Raw genomic sequence first — 20,071 nt, 5'->3', positions numbered from 1 at the left:
GTGTGTGTGTGTGTGTGTGTGTATACCCGTCCTTTTTCCCCCCTAAGGTGGGTCTTTCCGCTCCCGGGATTGGAGTGACTCCTTGCCCTCTCCCTTAAAACCCGCATCCTTTCGTCTTTCCCTCTCCTTCCCTCTTTCCTGGTGGGGCGGCGGTTTGTTGCGAAAGCTTGAATTTTGTGTGTGTGTTTGTGTTTGTTTGTGTGTCTGTCAACCTGCCAGCGCTTTCATTTGGTGGGTCGCATCATCTTTGTTTTTAGATATATATTTCCTACGTGGAATGTTTCCCTCTATTATATATATATATATATATATATATATATATATATATATATATATATATATATATATATATATATATAAGATGATGTGGCTTGCCGGGCGGGAGTGCTGGCGGGTCGACAGACACACAAACAAGCACAAACATGCACACGGGGTTCAGGCTTTCGCAACAGACTGTTGCCTCGTCGGGGGGGAGTGAGGGGGAGGGAGGGACGAGGGGATGTGGGTTTTGGGGGAGGGGGTGGGGAGTCGTTCCGGTCCCGGGAGCGGAAGGACTTGCCTTAGGGGGGAAAAAAGGAGAAAAGGACGGGTATACACTCGCGCGCGCCCACACACACACACACACACACACACACACACACACACACACACACATATGTCCGTCCACACATGTACAGACACAAGCAGACGTGAAATACGTCTGCTTGTGTCTGTGTATGTGTGGATGGATATGTGTGTGTGTGCGAGTGTATACCCGTCCTTTTTTCCTTTTTTTCCCCCCTAAGGTAAGTCTTTCCGCTCCCGGGATTGGAATGACTCCTTACCCTCTCCCTTAAAACCCACATCCTTTCGTTTTTCCCTCTCCTTCCCTCTTTCCAGATGAAGCAACAATGTGTATGTGTATGTGCGGATGGATATGTGTGTGTGTGTGTGTGTGTGTGTGTGTGTGTGTGTGTGTGTGTGGGCGCGCGCGCGCGCGAGTGTATACCTGTCCTTTTTCCCCCTAAGGTAAGTCTTTCCGCTCCCGGGATTGGAATGACTCCTTACCCTCTCCAAATCCTTTCGTCTTTCCCTCTCCTTCCTCTTTCCTGACGAGGCAACCGTTGGTTGCGAAAGCTAGAATTTTGTGTGTATGTTTGTGTTTGTTTGTGTGTCTATTGACCTGCCAGCGCTTTTGTTTGGTAAGTCTCATCATCTTTGTTTTTAGATATATTTTTCCCACGTGGAATGTTTCCCTCTATTATATAATATATATCCCCTGGTAACCAGCGATCAACAACAGTGCATTATAATGCACATAACAAGAAATCAAAAATAATTAAGAGCTTCTTTTGAATGAATTTCCTAAGAAAGAATAGTAAACAACTAATGAACGGAAAATATAATTTACTGTTGGAAGTCTGAAACAGAAAGAAAGAAGAAGACAGTGGCAGCAGAAAGTGCACCGTTACTATAAGCAACGGGTGCATAGAATTAGTTAAAAACTTGACAAAACCGTTTCGACTGGATAATGCATACGGCGGACGCCAGTCCAGTGGGAGTTATCAACACAGAGAAGCGAGCAGTTATGTGAGTACGGAGTGTAGTATTGTCCGGCCAGTGGCAGTGCACAGCAACAGGGGAAGACGTCGATTTCAGCTTCGGCACTGGTTTCGGCAGTTCACAGTTCTACGGAAGGGTAAGCCGTGAACATTTAAAAAGTAGAAAGAGTTCTGGGAGTATATGGTTTATTGTTAGTATTGTCGATTGGTAATAATTAGTGCCGATCACAAGAAAGATGGCAATGCAAAAGGAGTTAAGATCGATGCTAGAAGGAATAATTAAAGAACAAGCAGAGAAGGATAAGGAAGGACAGAAAGGGGTACAAGTAGAATTAATTAAGCCCATTAAGCAACGGATTACTTAATCAGTAAATGACCTATCAAGCCATAAAATACGAGAGGTTAACGCTTACGTAGAATGTAACTTTAACACGCAAGATAATAATCAAAACATTAAAATAATGGAAATAAAGTAAATGAATTATGAGACTCAGTGCCAGTAGAGGTACAACAAGTAGCTAAACAAATGTTAGCAGATGATTTACAAGAAAGTGCACATGGAATAACAGTCTGACAGTGGACAGGCTATGTAGCTAATGTGAATTCCTGATTCCAAGCAGTACGAGCTAGTATTTCATATGCAAATAAGCGTATCAGGTCCATACAGAAAAATGCTGTAATAAGGACACCTGATGCTACAAAACATTTGGAAAAACGTTTACAATTACTCGTAGAACTAGAAGTAAAAGACAGAGCAGAAACACATAATGACAAAATCACTTCTGGGGAAGGTGCAATTAACAGTAAACAAGAACTTTATAGAATATGGGAAGCAATAGACAATAAAAAAAGAAATTAGAAAACAGTAAACCCGAAACTATGACAGGAGTTGTTAAAGATGTAATAGAGGATTTATATATGCGAAATGGGTTTAATTTAGCAAAGCAATTTCCAGAGTATAAACCAGATGGTGATGTACACCCAATTTATTTTTTAAGAGTGTTTGCTAGATCTTTACCTAAAAAGTGGGATGACTTAACAAAAATCTATTTCACATTAGGATATTTAATGGGAGATGCTGTGGAATGAGGAAATGATCGTGCAGAAGAATTTGTGTCTTGGAAAGATTTCGAGGAATGCTTTAAGAGGAAGTACTGGTCATAAAGTACTCAGGACAAATTAATCTTAAAGTTATTAGACCCTAATCCACACTATAATACATGGGGCACATATAAAAAGTACATAGAATGGCAATTGACAAAATTGACTTACTTAGATGATCCAATAGATTGAAATGAACTTAGACTTTTACCATACCACACTCGGCAAGGGATATTGTATAGAGGGTGGAAAACTGAACGAGTTATTAATATTTCTTGAAGGTTTAGACAGTCTGAATATTGAAAGAAATGAAAATTATTCAGCGTGTGACCAAAATACGGGGAACAGGAATAACAAATCCTTTCCTAATTTCTTACCACCATTGAAGGAATCCAATTATTGTAGAGTAAGCAGTAATGAAACTGTTTACAGGATGGATAACAGACTAAATCACAATAACCCTAGAGGGGGTAGAAATCAGACTGATAACATAAACTCGCAGATGTTCACACCTCACAACTGACAAATATGCAATGAAATAATGACCCGTAAGCAATTCAGCATATTATTGAAGTAAGTTCCAACCAGTATCCGGTCATAGTGACAGATAACGAGAACAATCCTGGGTCAAGGGGCAAACTCCAGGATGACGCAGAACAGTACTCGGCTCATATATAAGTAAAATGATCGCTTATAGTAAAATGTCACCTATTAACAATTGTTTATTAGCAGAAGAGGAAAATTTAAAAAGGTGCAATACAAACCAATTGAAATCAGAAGAATAGAAAATAGAGGAGTAAAAATTTACATTGATTCAGGAAGTGAAGTATCAATAATTACAAAGGAATTGCTATTAAGTGGAAGAATAAAGGAATTTCCTAAGTTACCTGTTATGGGAGTACATATTGTAGGTATTACAGGTACTAAGAGCAATGTAGCGAAATGGGAAACAGGGATTGCCTTTGGAATACATCAGTTGGAGTTTGAACAAACCATGTTAATAGTCCCTAAAATAAATATGCAAGTATTACTAGGAGTAGACAGGTTAATGAAATATGCAGTGGTAATTGATTTAGAGTGGTTCTTTTAAGTGCAATCTTGATAACTATAATAAAAGAGATGTTAGTTAAGACAGATCACAGTCAAGTACTAATTGGGAGTAATTTATGGTTAATAACGAATACAAGTTCAATGGAGAAGGTTGTAAGGAATCAACAACTAACTGCAAATGAAGCTGATTTGTATGCAAAGGCTTATGAAGCAAAACTGTTAACACTTACTCAAAAGGAGGAGCTATTTCGAATATTGTTCAGATATTCGGATGAATTTTCAGACAATATAGGAGATTGTGTGTGTAGTTTTAAGATTAAAAACAAAGGTATCTTTTTTCCCTGAAGACCCTACCCTGTACCTATCAATATAAAACAGGACTTGCAGGAAGTTTTTTCCAAAATATGCAGGCCCATTTAAGATCATGGATAGTCCACACCCGAAAGCATACTATTTAATTGAACCACACACTGGTCAGGCGAAAGGTTTATGTAGTGCCGACAAACTAAAGAAATATAATCAAACTTTGCTAATAATACTTGGACATGTAGTGTCGTCAATAAATGAATTAAGATATGGAGAAGGTAGTAAGCAAAAGACTTAACACCTGAAATAGAGTACAGACAGGGAAGTCAAAAAGGAACCTCAAAGTAATATGGTAGAAAGTAGAAGGAAAAGTAATAGAAGATATAAATGTATATGAAATGTGGAGTGTACTCTCTAATTAGGAATGATGAAAAAAAGGCAGATAGGTGGACCCAAGAGAGGCTGACCTATACTTTGCCAGAAAGGGCACCAAGAAAGGGATTGACTGTACCTCAGCAGAATAGGAATTAATATGGGGCACTACTAAACTGAAGGAAATAGAAACATTTTACTGTACTAAGATCCAGAAGTGGTCTTTGGTGGAAGTGAGGATAAGTTTTGTTAAAAGGATAATCCATAGATTATTCTTAAAATTGGTTAGAGGTGAAATGATTTGAGTGCAGTGGTGGAGACAATTTACACCTCAACATAACTGTGCGCAAAAGCTTTGGAATAAAAGTCCGAACTCTTGGAAGGTGGGATATTAAGGAAGTTAAGTTCTCTAAAAAGAGAAGACTTAGATGTCAATATAATGGAAAATCATAAAGTTTATAATCAGTATAATAATGAAAGGTGAGTTAGTTATGTAAAGAAGGTTAATATTGCGGTACCATATTTAAAGAGGAATAATATTATGATATCTAAGTATATCAGAATAAATGTCTCACAATTATCCAGTATATAGATAGTAAAATTCTCTAAAATAGAAAATGAAAATGGTTAACCAATTATGAGGTCAAGAGGATCACAAATAAAAGGAACTTAAGAACAACATTAATGACAAGTAATATGTTTGTATTACTATGTACATTCCTCAGATACTTCAGGTGATCTAGAAAAAGACAGCCATAGTATTAAAGAAAGTAAGAAGGTATGAGAAATAATATGACAAGTATGAAGAAAATGAATGAATCCTGCCAAACAGGAACAAAGTAGTTAAGTAATTAACTGAACATAGTCACGAGTGATGATTAACGATTATAGAAAGTTATATTGGAGAGATTATGTAAAGTCAGATGTAAGAGTAGAATAATAATAATAATAATAATAATAATAATAATAATAATAATAATAGAATTGTTAGTAAAAATGTGTATGTAACTAGAGACTTAAGCACAAGATCTCTTGTGTGAGTGGTGCTATATGTAGTGTTTCAGGATAGTTGTAAACATCCCAACATACCATTGGAAAGCAGTCCACAAGAGATGCTCGTGGGTAAATTGAATAAGGATAAATGTAGTGGGAAAGGGAAACTTCCTTTCTTGTATGCAGCGAATGTGGAGCAGTGGTAGAGCTGGCAAGAAGGGGACCAGTAAAAATGGTATCACAACCACTTGTCATTCGGGAGTCATTTGTGCCAGAGTGCAGCAAGTGCCTGAATCTGAGAGCCACGGAGTAAATGACACACCCTCAAGGCCATAATGAATAATTGAAGAGTGTTAGTTGATTTTTCTGGTTTTTATCTCAGATGCTACAGTATATGTGTACAGACGTTTGAATGTACTCGAGAGAGTAGTATTACCGTAACAATTTTTAGTTGTGTTGTTAAAAGTAATAGTGAAAGTGCTGGACAAAATATACCCCTGTTTGTGAGAAATGTGGCTATTTATTTAGTAGTGCAGTAGAGAGAACTTACAGAAGCATTCTAGTAATCTTCACTGCAGCTGGACTGACAGGGAGGTGGCTTCACGGAAGGATCCAGACCATCAAAAAAATTACTCTGAGAAGAGAGGATAAAAATACTACTACCTTCATCTGGTGACGAATTGGGGTCGGCAAAATATTGCCGTCATATCAGCTACGCAAGTGCTGGTATAAGACGCACCACAAATCTTACAAAATAAACAACAGCAGGAAAAAAAAGAAAAATACACCCCAAGCTGCTGTCCAAATTACCAGCAATGTGAACCAGATGCACTCGTGTTGTGCACCCAGTGGCACACTGCAGCATCACCGCAGGTGCCAGAACCTTGTGACAATGACAAAAGGAATCTGGCAATATTTTCTCTCTCTCTCTCTCTCTCTCTCTCTCTGTGTGTGTGTGTGTGTGTGTGTGTGTGTGTATAGAGAGAGTAGGGAAGGCGTACATTCTGAGTTTGAGCATGGGCAGATTCTCATTTCGGAAACTGCACTACTTGTTGAGTGTTGGAAGAGTGCTATGGTGAGTGATTTCAATACATGGCGAAAACGAGGCAAAACCACATCCAGAATTGTGGGGTTGCGTAGCCACCCTTCATTACAGATGTCAGAGATCGTAAGGTGGGCAGAGTACAAGGTGGTGAACTGTGGTGGTACTAACATCAGATTTCAAAGCTGGATGGAGTAAAAGTGTGTGTGAACACACATTGCACCGAACATTCCGAAAGATGGGCCTCCGCAGCCGACGACCTGAGCGTGTGCCAATTGCCAACTATGACTAAATGGGTTCATGACCATTAGCACTGGACATCGGCACAGTGGCAGAGCATTGCACGGTCTGGTGAATCCCAATACCTTCTTCATCGTGCTGATGGGAGGGCGCTAATCCACCATCTATCAGGGTGACAGCTCCTTCGTACCTGTACTGTGGGATGGAGACGAGCTGGTGGTGACTGCATTAAGGCACATTTACACTGAGTTTGCAGCACACCATTGTCCGCAGCGCACCATTGTCCGCAGCGCACCATTGTCCGCAGCGCACCATTGTCCGCAGCGCACCATTGTCCGCAGCGCACCATTGTCCGCAGCGCACCATTGTCCGCAGCGCACCATTGTCCGCAGCGCACCATTGTCCGCAGCGCACCATTGTCCGCAGCGCACCATTGTCCGCAGCGCACCATTGTCCGCAGCGCACCATTGTCCGCAGCGCACCATTGTCCGCAGCGCACCATTGTCCGCAGCGCACCATTGTCCGCAGCGCACCATTGTCCGCAGCGCACCATTGTCCGCAGCGCACCATTGTCCGCAGCGCACCATTGTCCGCAGCGCACCATTGTCCGCAGCGCACCATTGTCCGCAGCGCACCATTGTCCGCAGCGCACCATTGTCCGCAGCGCACCATTGTCCGCAGCGCACCATTGTCCGCAGCGCACCATTGTCCGCAGCGCACCATTGTCCGCAGCGCACCATTGTCCGCAGCGCACCATTGTCCGCAGCGCACCATTGTCCGCAGCGCACCATTGTCCGCAGCGCACCATTGTCCGCAGCGCACCATTGTCCGCAGCGCACCATTGTCCGCAGCGCACCATTGTCCGCAGCGCACCATTGTCCGCAGCGCACCATTGTCCGCAGCGCACCATTGTCCGCAGCGCACCATTGTCCGCAGCGCACCATTGTCCGCAGCGCACCATTGTCCGCAGCGCACCATTGTCCGCAGCGCACCATTGTCCGCAGCGCACCATTGTCCGCAGCGCACCATTGTCCGCAGCGCACCATTGTCCGCAGCGCACCATTGTCCGCAGCGCACCATTGTCCGCAGCGCACCATTGTCCGCAGCGCACCATTGTCCGCAGCGCACCATTGTCCGCAGCGCACCATTGTCCGCAGCGCACCATTGTCCGCAGCGCACCATTGTCCGCAGCACAACATTGTTCAGGAGTAGTAATGGACTACCGATGTTCGCAACACAAAATCAGTGTTCCACGGCTGTGTCGGTAGAGATCAAAGAAACATTGTTCGTGGCCTGCTACCTTAAATTCGCGTACGCAGCGCTAGTGTTCGTTTGCTCTGAGTGAGTGCTCTGCTGTTTGTTTTGCTGGAGTATAGTGGTCCATTTATTTTATGTCCCTTCATTTTTATTTGAAATGGAGTGATCACAAGACAAAATTTTCCAGCTGATGTCGCTCTGAGGCAGAGGAGTACCCGTGGAATGTACGTTGTGCAGGTTACAAAAATACTAAAATCAAACATGATTCCTTACAAAAAGTTTCTGTGGCGCTCGGCACCAGCAGCAGTGATGTGGACAAGAAAATTAAATCTCACTTGTCTCAGTACCGATGAGAGAAAAGAAAAATGGAGGAAAGTAAAAAATCTGGATGTGGTACTAACATTTTACGAAATGAAGTGGTTTGGATTTAAATATCTACGTTTCCTGGATGATATGGAACTATTTGGAACATGGCTGGCTTTGATAGGAGTATCCTGATGACAGAAAACGAAGAGTAACAGCAAGTCTTTGGTTCACAGGGATTGCTTTTCTGAAATTTGTGACTTTCTTTGAAACAATTGGTCCTATAATATTCAACTACATTTCAAAATCTGACGGAGACATCCTACTGAAGTTGTGAAAGCCAAAACCGTCTTCCAAATTCAGTTCACAAAGCACGTCATTCCTGGCACATCTTGTATAGTATGTTTTGGTCCAACGACGATGACTAAGTCATTTTCTTCATCTGTTTATTTCGTTAAGTATTATTAATGCAGCACCAAATGTCATTAATTCTTCCTCTTCACTTGACATAGCGTATCTCTTGATGTGAATACACAAAGTAACCCATCAGTTCACCACAGCAGACTATGCGAATACGTAGAAATGTTGGTCACTAGTATGAACGGGAATGCGAACAACGAACAATGTTGCCAACATGTTGAGGGAACAAGTTGCACACAATGTTCCGAACAAAAACATGTTCCGAGTTCAATGTAAATGCGCCTTTATGCTCTGGGGAATGTTTGCATGAGTAACTGTGTGTTTAGTGGGGCTAATGCAAGGCACTGTGATGCCCACGGAGTATCATAGACTGGTTGCAGACCATGTATACCCCTTCTTGATGATCACCTCTCTCTAAGGCAGTGTCATTTTTCAGCAAGATAACGCACTGTGTCACAAGGCCAGAAGCGTGATGGAGTGGTTCGAGGAACACAGAGGCGAGTTCCAATTGTTGTACAGGCCCCCCAACTCGACAGATCTGAACTCGATCGAACACATTTGGGACGTGATTGAATGTGATGTCAGAGCTCATCGCCCCACTTTCCCGGAGTCTACAGGAATTAGGTGATTGATGTGGTGCCAACTCCCTCCAATGACCTACCGAGGCCTCATTGCTTCCACACGGTGATGCGTCGGTGTTGTTATTGGTGCCAAAGGTGGACATACTGGCTATTAGCTAACTGGATATAATTTTCTGACTGATCTGTATATGTATCTAAGGATGTAGAATGCATCTTGCCAGTTTGACACCTGTTGCCCACACTGTCCATGTAGTTGCAATTTTATTGGTCAACAGTGTGGTTTAGGTACTTGAAAATTACTACGTAGCCGAAAGTACGCCAGTGAAAAAGGAAAATAAAATGGTATATTAATCGAAGTTGTGACATCCACTGCCGCAATCACTGTCATTGAAGAAAAATTTTGAGCAGGTCTGACTACAGCATACTTCATTCTCTGCGGAATCAATCTTTGGTTGGGGTGGCAATTTTTCCAGAAAACCATGGAATTACATTTTACCTGGATACCTCAGGGAATTTCATAAAATTGCAGGTAATTTTGTGCTTTTAACCTATCGTTGTAACCTAATTTTATCGGGCTTTATACACTACTGCCCATTAAAATTGCTGCACCACGAAGATGACGTGCTACAGACATGAAATTTGACCGACAGGAAGAAGATGCTGTGATATGCAAATGATTACCATTTCAGAGCATTCACATAGGGTTGGCACCAGTGGTGACACCTACAACGTGCTGACGTGAGGAAAGTTGCTAACCGATTTCTCACACACAACAGCAGTTGACCGGTGTTGCCTGGTGAAACGTTGTTGTGATGCCTCGTGTAAGGAGGAGAAATGCGTACAATCACGTTTCCGACTTTGATAAAGGTTGGATTGTAGCCTATCGGGATTGCGGTTTATCGTATCACAACATTGCTGCTCGCGTTGGTCGAGATTCAATGACTGTTAGTAGAATATGGAATCGGTGGGTTCAGGAGGGTAATACAGAACACACGTGCTAGATCCCAATGGCCTCATACCACTAGCTGTCGAGATGACAGGCATCTTATCCGCATGGCTGTAATGGATCGTTCAGCCACGTCTCGATCCCTGAGTCAACAGATGGGGACGTTTGCAGGACAACAACCATCTGCACATACAGTTAGTCCGTACTGCTGCGAACATTGTCTATCAGCTCGGAGACCATGACTGCGGTTACCCTTGACGCTGCATCACAGACAGAGCGCCTGCGATGGTGTACTCAACGACGAACCTGGGTGCAGGAATGGCAAAACGTCATTTTTTCCAATGAATCCAGGTTCTGTTTACAGCATCATGGTGGTCACATCCGTGTTTGGCGACATCGCGATGAACGCACATTGTAAGCATGTATTCATCATTGTGATACTGGCGTATCACCCGTCATGATGGTATGAGGTGCATTGATGGTACTTTGAACAGTGGACGTTACATTTCAGATGTATTATGACCCGTGGCTCTACCCTTCATTCGATCCCTGCGAAACCCTACATTTCAGCAGGATAATGCACAACCGCATGTTGCAGGTCCTGTATGGGCCTTTCTGGATACAGAAAATGTTTGACTGCTGCACTGGCCAGCACATTCTCCAGATCCCTCACCAATTGAAAACGTCTGGTCAATGGTGACCGAGCAACTGGCGCGTCACAATACGCCAGTCACTACTCTTGATGAACTGTGGTATCGTGTTGAAGTTGCATGGGCAGCTGTACCTGTACACGCCATCTAAGCTCTGTTTAACTCAATGCCCATGCATATCAAAGCCGTTATTACGGCCGGAGGTGGTTGTTCTGGGTACTGATTTCTCAGGGTCTATGCACCCAAATTGCATGAAAATGTAATCACATGTCAGTTCTGGTATGATATATTTGTCCAATAAATATCCGTTTATCATCTGCATTTCTTCTTGGTGTAACAATTCTAATGGCCAGTAGTGTTAATCACGTATTTGTAAATACTTATATTTCCAACTGTGTTAAGTGTACAAAATTATTCAATATAAATTAGGTAAGTTTAAGAACCACAATTGAACTGTTGCTTATTGGCTAGTATGTCTCAGTAGTGAGGAAAAAGTTGTTATTGTGGTACCCCCAGCCATGTTAACCTGTAGGGAGCATCTTATGACATGTTCCCCCCCTTACCTTGAAATTTTTTTTTTTTCTACTCATAACCAAGTGTTGTGTGTGAGAGCTAGGACACTGCTAATTTCATTACAGCATGCCTTAAATAGCTTTCTGGAAATACTGTCAATACCTGAAAAATTGTTAATCTTCAAAAGTATAAATGACATTTTCTTATTTCTCTAAGGATTATTGAGGAACTCCTGTCTAATGAAAAGGTACAGATGAGCTGTTTATGTTAGGTTAAATTAGATTACATTCAGTTTTCATTCCATGGACCCAAAATTAGATTATTCTCATGGGTGTGGAACAATTTAGAAAGTAGAACATAAAAAACATAGTACATTTGAATATAGTACTCACTGCCCTGATAAGTGTCAAGAGATAGTCAAAATAGGTGAATGCATTACATAAACTGGAACTGCTAACTTTTACAGAATTAATCCACTGTCACAATGAAACACAGTTATGCAATTTTAATAAATTCATCATACACACAATACCTAATCTTGACTATTGTGACCAAGTGCTGTCAAAACTGAAATATAAGTCATTTTTATTTAAGCTGGTCTAAAATTCCCTGCTAAGATATTCATCTGTAGAATAGGAGAACTTGCCTATTAGAAACACTCTCAAACGGTTTAAACTGTGCTTTATCAGAAATAAAGTTTTAATGGTCACTGGCAATTTATTGAAAATGTGTGTTCTTGAATACTGAATCACTTTTAGGACCAAGGTGACCGATTATAGGTCTTTATGTAGGTTGTTCTTATTCCTAGTATTGATACTTTATGTTGAGCTATTCGTTGGAAATAGAGATAAGCTATATTACTTGCAACATATATACCGAGAAGCAGTGGTTAAAATTCCAAGTTCCTTGAACAGGTTTCTTCATGATGATCTTGAATTGACACCAAAAATGGAGTCGTATTACATGCTTTGGAATGCTAAAAACTTTTGCTCGGTTTGATGGGTTATCCCAGAATATGATCCTATATGACATAATAGAATGAAAGTAAGCAAAGTGTGCAAGGTTTTTATATTTATATCTCCTACATGTGACATCATTCCTCACTGCAAATACAGACTTGTTTAGGTGTTTCAGCAATTCTGTGGCATGTCCTGCCCAGCAGAATTTGTTATTGAGTTGTAATCCCAGTAATTTAACTCTATCAACCTCTTCGATCTGCACGTCTTCATATGGTATATACATGCTGGAAGGAAATCTCTTACGGGTTCTGAACTGCATATAGTGAATCTTTTCAAAGTTTAATGACACTGAATTAGCTTCAAACTATTTATTGATGTCAGTGAAAATTTGATTAGTAGCCATTTCTAAATCGTACTATACTTTCTACTTACTGCAATGTTTGTATTATCAGCAAACAAAACAAACTTAGCATCTGGCAATGTAATAGACAAGAGGTCATTAATGTACACAAGAAAAAGCAATGGACTCAAGATGGAACCTTGAGGAACACCGCATGTAATTATTTCCCACTCAGATGAAGACTGACTGTCTACTGCACAGATATTTCGCAATGATGCCCTTTGTTTTCTGTTAGATAAGACTCGAACCATTTCAAAGCACTGCCAGTGACACCATAATATTCTTATTTATTGTGTTTTAATATACTTATTACACCATCTAACAAAGCACTGCAACCTGTTTGAGAAGTGACAGTCAAAAAAGATTGCTAAAAGTTCCAGCTTTTCTTGAATTACCATTGTTCAGAACATTCCTTTTGATATTGCTGCTGTGTACCTTTTTGACATTCCAGATTGATTTTGTTGTTGGAGCTGTTAATTTCTGACATTATCCACAAACTTTTTGATTTCTTGTTTAACACTCCTCGTTTCAAAGTTTAAGATTGACACAGAATTTAGCTATAATTACAGCTTACTCAAATGGATTGAGTTTATTGTCATGTATTCAGAGTTATTCAAGAGCCAGGAATGAAACATATTTAGTACTGAATTTCAAGAATTGATGGTCCATTTATTGCAGCTGTTCCATATTTTGCAGAAACCTTTGGATTTCTATTTTTTTGCGTACTACATGTGGAATATATGTTGATAGCCAAATTCAGTAATTCTTCCCTTTTTTACAACTGTTTGCACTGCATCATGATCCTGACAATCAGTTACCTCAATGACTACTAATTCTTACAACCTCCATATTAATAACTCCCTCCTCAGCACTAAGCTATCTCACACGGAGTAAGAATCGCTGTAAGCTCACTCGATGTCCCACGTGACAGCTGCTAGCCAGCTACCTTTTCCTTCATAGAACCACCGCTGTTTTGCTTGTAATATTCTTCGAATGCTGCCCGCGAGCCTCTCGTAAGACTTTTCCGCCTCTGACATCGTGCCCCAGAAGCACAGCCAGCGCCCTTTTGTCGCTACTCGCTTTTGTTCTTTCAGCTGCTGTCGTATATGGCACTGCTGTGAACTGAGGAAGCAGTCGATGCTTTGATATGTGCATATAGAAAGGAACCGTGTCTATATATAGAAAAAAGCATGAACCTTTATTTTAAATATTTTTGCGGAGAAGCTTTCACAAGTTTTGCAAAGCAAGCAAGGACTGTTATACAAAAATGCACAGTTTGCAGAATCAGTTGAGTGTCAATCTCAGGAAAGTGAAATCTTCAAAGGACATCCAGCTTGTACAGTTTCCACATCCTTTCCTTTCGTTACCACTCTGACGGTCATCATCGTGCCACTTACTGCCTTGACCTCCTTTTCAACCTTCCTCTCAGAACTACTGCCACTCCTTGTCTTCCATCTGCCTTATTCCCATTCCAGTACAACTTGTATGCAGTCTTGAGTTCTCTGCCTCCTTTACCCTTCCACCTTGTTTCTGGCAGTCCTAGAATATCTTGTCCCCTCCCATTCATCAAATCCACCACTTTCTCCATCTTCCCCGGCAGTGAGTATGTTCTGTGTACCAAATCTTAATGATTGGGAATAGCTGGTTTGTTTTCCATTCTTTCTGAGGCATATTTGAAAGCACATATTTTATTCACTACTGGCTTGCAGGGACTGTTGTAACTGGATACGTTGACAGTTTTTCTCCCTGGCTTTCTGGTCCACGGGAGATACTTTATTTCCCTCCTGCCCTTCTACGGGCAGGAGATGCTGACGAGCATTCCCAGATCTGCACCTAGTCGTGTGCTCTCTAGGGTTAATATACCCCTGAGAGTGAAAAACTTGAGCATCGATTTCGAAGTAATATTAAAATCCCTGTGCCACAGGAACGAAAACCGAGTGAGGTGGACCATCAATAAGTTGAGATGGTTTGCAACATTGTGTTACAACTAAAAGGTTATGACTATCCTTTGTGTGTGTCGTGTGACTTATTCTGTATGTGGGATAAAACTGCCTGACAGCTTCTAACAATACCACCACTTGCAAAGTAGGTTAGAAATCAGATTAATAATTTTGCTCACGCAGCATATGTTCGCTTGATTGGGCAACAACAAAGTTATTGACTGTGGATGGTATCGTCAGAATGGAAATAATGAAGTCACTGTAAAAAAGTCATTAATTTTGCACTTATCTCGAATGGATTCCCACTTAGATTTCGTCGAAGTTGTTATGGCTCATCTTGTTGATTCTAGGATGATTCCACTTTGACTGCTAGAAGGTCCAGATCTGTATTTTAGCAATATTTGAAGACCTAACAGATGAGTGTTTCAGGAAATTCTTAATGATCAAACAGTCCCAGATCAGAACAATGGTATGGTAGTAATAATTTTTGACTTGGTGTTCACGATCCACATTTTTATTAAACTTCTTGTAAATTCACGTATACTTCTTAATTGTCACATCATCAAGAAAACAGTTTTGTATCAATCTTCATATATTTAATTTCCACTTTAACCAAACACAAGACTTGACTGTTTTTTTACAAAGCGAAAAAAGACTTAATTTCTGCAAAGTGAAACAAAGACTACTCTCCGTGTGCATTTGCGCCAAAACGGTTACAAGTAAGTCAAAGGTTATTACAGTCTCACAGAAATGAATACACACGAGAACCATATCACTGCAATATATCAATACATCGGAGTACCTATACATTAATAAAACCAAATGTGAATATTGTCACAAAAATATGTCTGTTACTTCACAGAAAAGTAGTACGATATTACTGGTATCGAGAACTGGGGTTGGAGTGTCATAATGGTACTTTATTTAAGTGACCATTATAAGCTGATGTTAGAATGTAAGAGTCTGAATTGTTACCGGTATTACAAAATGTGTGTCTGTCACGCCTGCAGCCCAGTGAAAGAGTGGAGCTGCTCTGGAGTAGTCTGCACAGAGTGCGTCAACTGCAAATTTGAAGGGAAGGATGAAGAGATTCTGCGGGCAGCGCCAACCATGCCACAGCTGCGAACATTGACACTGATGCGCGGCGTTAAACCCTATATCCTGCAAAAGGTTTGCGCAAGTTGTCCTAACCTCACGAGCCTACAGATTGATAGCCGACAGGAGATGACTTACTCAGTAAGTTTGACCTTTCTTTCAAGTTTGATTATAATTGTTTCACTGTAAATTTTGTGTATTTAATAATTTTATAGAATTGAAATCTTCAGCCTGTATAAATCTGACAGTTTTTCCTTTCTTATGCTGTAATTGTTAGACAAAAGTGTATATTCTAACAGAGCCAGCTAGTTTTGGCCTGTATGCCCATTTTTTCAGTGATCAGCTAATGCGTCCACGAACAGCAGATAAATAGTTCTTTTATGAAGTTGTTGTCCTTCTGCCATTGTTCAAAACGGCACATTTGTGTATTGGTTGATTATTTTCAAGCCATTGTTGTTTGCCCCCAACACAGATATATATATATATATATATATATATATATATATATATATATATATATATATATATATATATATATATATATATATTACAGGGTGTTACAAAAAGGTACGGCCAAACTTTCAGGAAACATTCCTCACACACAAATAAAGAAGTGGACATGTGTCCGGAAACAATTTCCATGTTAGAGATCATTTTAGTTTTGTCAGTATGTACTGTACTTCCTCGATTCACCGCCAGTTGGCCCAATTGAAGGAAGGTAATGTTGACTTCGGTTCTTGTGTTGACATGCGACTCATTGCTTTACAGTACTAGCATCAAGCACATCAGTACGTAGCATCAACAGGTTAGTGTCTTGATTGGGCCCCATGTTCTTCCACCTACACTCAATGGAGCACGTTATCATGATTTCATACGGGATACTCTACCTGTGCTGCTAGAACATGTGCCTTTACAGGTACGACACAACATGTGGTTCATGCACGATAGAGCTCCTGCACATTTCAGTCGAAGTGTTTGTACGCTTCTCAACAACAGATTCGGTGACCGATGGATTGGTAGAGGCGGACCAATTCCACGGCCACCACGCTCTCCTGACCTCAACCCTCTTCACTTTCATTTGTGGGGCATTTGAAAGCTCTTGTCTACGCAACCCCGGTACCAAATGTAGAGACTCTTCGTGCTCGTATTGTGGACGGCTGTGATACAATACGCCATTCTCCAGGGCTGCATCAGCGCATCAGGGATTCCATGGGACGGAGGGTGGATGCAGGTATCCACGCTAACGGAGGACATTTTGAACATTTCCTGTAACAAAGTGTTTGAAGTCACGCTGGTACGATGTGTTGCTGTGTGTTTCCATCCCATGATTAATGTGATTTGAAGAGAAGTAATAAAATGAGCTCTAACATGAAAAGTAAGCGTATCTGGACACATGTCCACATAGCATATTTTCTTTCTTTGTGTGTGAGGAATGTTTCCTGAAAGTTTGGCCGTACCTTTTTGTAACACCCTATATATACACTCCTGGAAATGGAAAAAAGAACACATTGACACCAGTGTGTCAGACCCACCATACTTGCTCCGGACACTGCGAGGGGGCTGTACAAGCAATGATCACACGCACGGCACAGCGGACACACCAGGAACCGCGGTGTTGGCCGTCGAATGGCGCTAGCTGCGCAGCATTTGTGCACCGCCGCCGTCAGTGTCAGCCGGTTTGCCGTGGCATACGGAGCTCCATCGCAGTCTTTAACACTGGTAGCATGCCGCGACAGCGTGGACGTGAACCGTATGTGCAGTTGACGGACTTTGAGCGAGGGCGTATAGTGGGCATGCGGGAGGCCGGGTGGACGTACCGCCGAATTGCTCAACACGTGGGGCATGAGGTCTCCACAGTACATCGACGTTGTCGCCAGTGGTCGGCGGAAAGTGCACGTGCCTGTCGACCTGGGACCGGACCGCAGCGACGCACGGATGCACGCCAAGACCGTAGGATCCTACGCAGTGCCGTAGGGGACCGCACCGCCACTTCCCAGCAAATTAGGGACACTGTTGCTCCTGGGGTATCGGCGAGGACCATTCGCAACCGTCTCCATGAAGCTGGGCTACGGTCCCGCACACCGTTAGGCCATCTTCCGCTCATGCCCCAACATCGTGCAGCCCGCCTCCAGTGGTGTCGCGACAGGCGTGAATGGAGGGACGAATGGAGACGTGTCGTCTTCAGCGATGAGAGTCGCTTCTGCCTTGGTGCCAATGATGGTCGTATGCATGTTTGGCGCCGTGTAGGTGAGCGCCACAATCAGGACTGCATACGACCGAGGCACACAGGGCCAACACCCGGCATCATGGTGTGGGGAGCGATCTCCTACACTGGCCGTACACCACTGGTGATCGTCGAGGGGACACTGAATAGTGCACGGTACATCCAATCCGTCATCGAACCCATCGTTCTACCATTCCTAGACCGGCAAGGGAACTTGCTGTTCCAACAGGACAATGCACGTCCGCATGTATCCCGTGCCACCCAATGTGCTCTAGAAGGTGTAAGTCAACTACCCTGGCCAGCAAGATCTCCGGATCTGTCCCCTATTGAGCATGTTTGGGACTGGATGAAGCGTCGTCTCACGCGGTCTGCACGTCCAGCACGAACGCTGGTCCAACTGAGGCGCCAGGTGGAAATGGCATGGCAAGCCGTTCCACAGGACTACATCCAGCATCTCTACGATCGTCTCCATGGGAGAATAGCAGCCTGCATTGCTGCGAAAGGTGGATATACACTGTACTAGTGCCGACATTGTGCATGCTCTGTTGCCTGTGTCTATGTGCCTGTGGTTCTGTCAGTGTGATCATGTAATGTATCTGACCCCAGGAATGTGTCCATAAAGTTTCCCCTTCCTGGGACAATGAATTCACGGTGTTCTTATTTCAATTTCCAGGAGTGTGTGTGTGTGTGTGTGTGTGTGTGTGTGTGTGTGTGTGTGTGTTTGTGTGTTTGTGTGTTTGTTTGTTTGTTTTTAGCACTGATCCAGTCCTGAAAATGCTTCTCCCTCAAGGTAGTCATCGCCCGACACGAACAACACAAATGGTTCCGACACGAACTTCAGTTCACTATAACTGGTATAATGGGGCTCTCACTGCCTTATGTCTTCTACTGGAGAGTTCTGACATCTACCAGCAAGCAATACAACTACTAGGAAATGTATTTGCTGAATGCACCTCACTATTAAGTTGTTATGTTTCTGGTACATTCCGGAGGTAGTGTTCAGAATCGTAGCAACAAATATGGCTAATTTACTTCACAATCCTGAAACAATATTGGAGATATGGGACAAAAGTGTGATTGATAAAAGTGATTTTAGAAATGACAGCAGTAACAAAACTGACAGTAGTCAACTGTTTCATTCTGTACAATTTGGATGTTACTTCTAACTACCAAATCAGTTGAGCCGCAGGAGATAGAGGAGTGGCATTTCTGAAAGTTCTAGACATCCATGTAAGCACACGGGCCATGAATTAACGAGCCGAGTGTCAGCGGAAATATAAAGGGAAGAAATTAGGAAATTTGTGGTAAGTCGTACAGGACCAAACTGCTGAGGTCATCGGTCCCTAGATTTACACACTACTTAAGCTAACTTCCGCTAAGGACACCACACACACACACACACACACACACACACACACACACACACACACACACACACGCCCGAGGGAGGACTTGAGCCTCCGAGGGGAGGCAGGGGGGGGGGGGGGTTACATGGAGACTGTGACGAGACGCCTCAGACTGCGCGGCTACCCCGCATGGCAAATATAAAGAAATGCAGCCTGAGCAGAGTATGAGGTGACCCCCTTCCTCTCAGTCCAACATATTTTTTCCATGTGCAGGATGGATCCAACTGATGGGCCACCAGTTTGCTGACTCGTGTTGTAGAGCACATTGGTGTTGTATTTTGGAGCTTGTGTTAACTTGATGTGACTATCAGACAAGATTAATAATATATGGGTGTGGTGTGCATACTGTAAGACCTCTGGTACACACACACCATCAGATTATTTGACTTGTCGCTCTAACGAAGTAGGCGAGTGTCAGCAATATGTCTCGTGGTCTTATTGTGGCGTGTTTATCTTCTGCCGTTAGGTCAGACGATAGAAATGTCACTTGCACACTTAGGGTAGCAGATTGACGGTGACCAACTTTAAACAGCACTTGATTAATTTTCACACACATTTATTAAAATAATAAAAATCATAGACATTACGTAACTTGATTCTGGATGCTGTTTACAATTGACAATCTGAAGTTCCTTTGGTCTTGGTACGTTAATCTTATTCTCACAGATCTCTGATACTTGACAAAGTGTCTAGTCGTTTATCTTCATTGCTATGTACAGGAATATGGTAATC

General features: G+C 42.2%; 1 protein-coding gene across 3 annotated transcripts in view; it reads left to right on the top strand.

Annotated features, from left to right (window-relative positions):
• LOC126428090 (uncharacterized) overlaps positions 1-20,071 on the top strand; it is a 101,799-nt gene that overhangs the window by 53,412 nt on the left and 28,316 nt on the right. For all 3 annotated transcript variants that reach the window (XM_050089979.1, XM_050089981.1, XM_050089980.1), the window contains one exon: positions 15,625-15,850. In XM_050089979.1, the coding sequence (XP_049945936.1) occupies positions 15,625-15,850 (226 nt within the window). The remainder of the gene's footprint in view (positions 1-15,624; positions 15,851-20,071) is intronic.

The sequence above is a fragment of the Schistocerca serialis genome, chromosome 12 (genome assembly GCF_023864345.2).
Source record: "Schistocerca serialis cubense isolate TAMUIC-IGC-003099 chromosome 12, iqSchSeri2.2, whole genome shotgun sequence".
Lineage (NCBI taxonomy): Eukaryota > Metazoa > Arthropoda > Insecta > Orthoptera > Acrididae > Schistocerca > Schistocerca serialis.
Note: the sequence above shows the minus strand (reverse complement) of the source record. Positions and strands in the feature narration are given on the sequence as shown.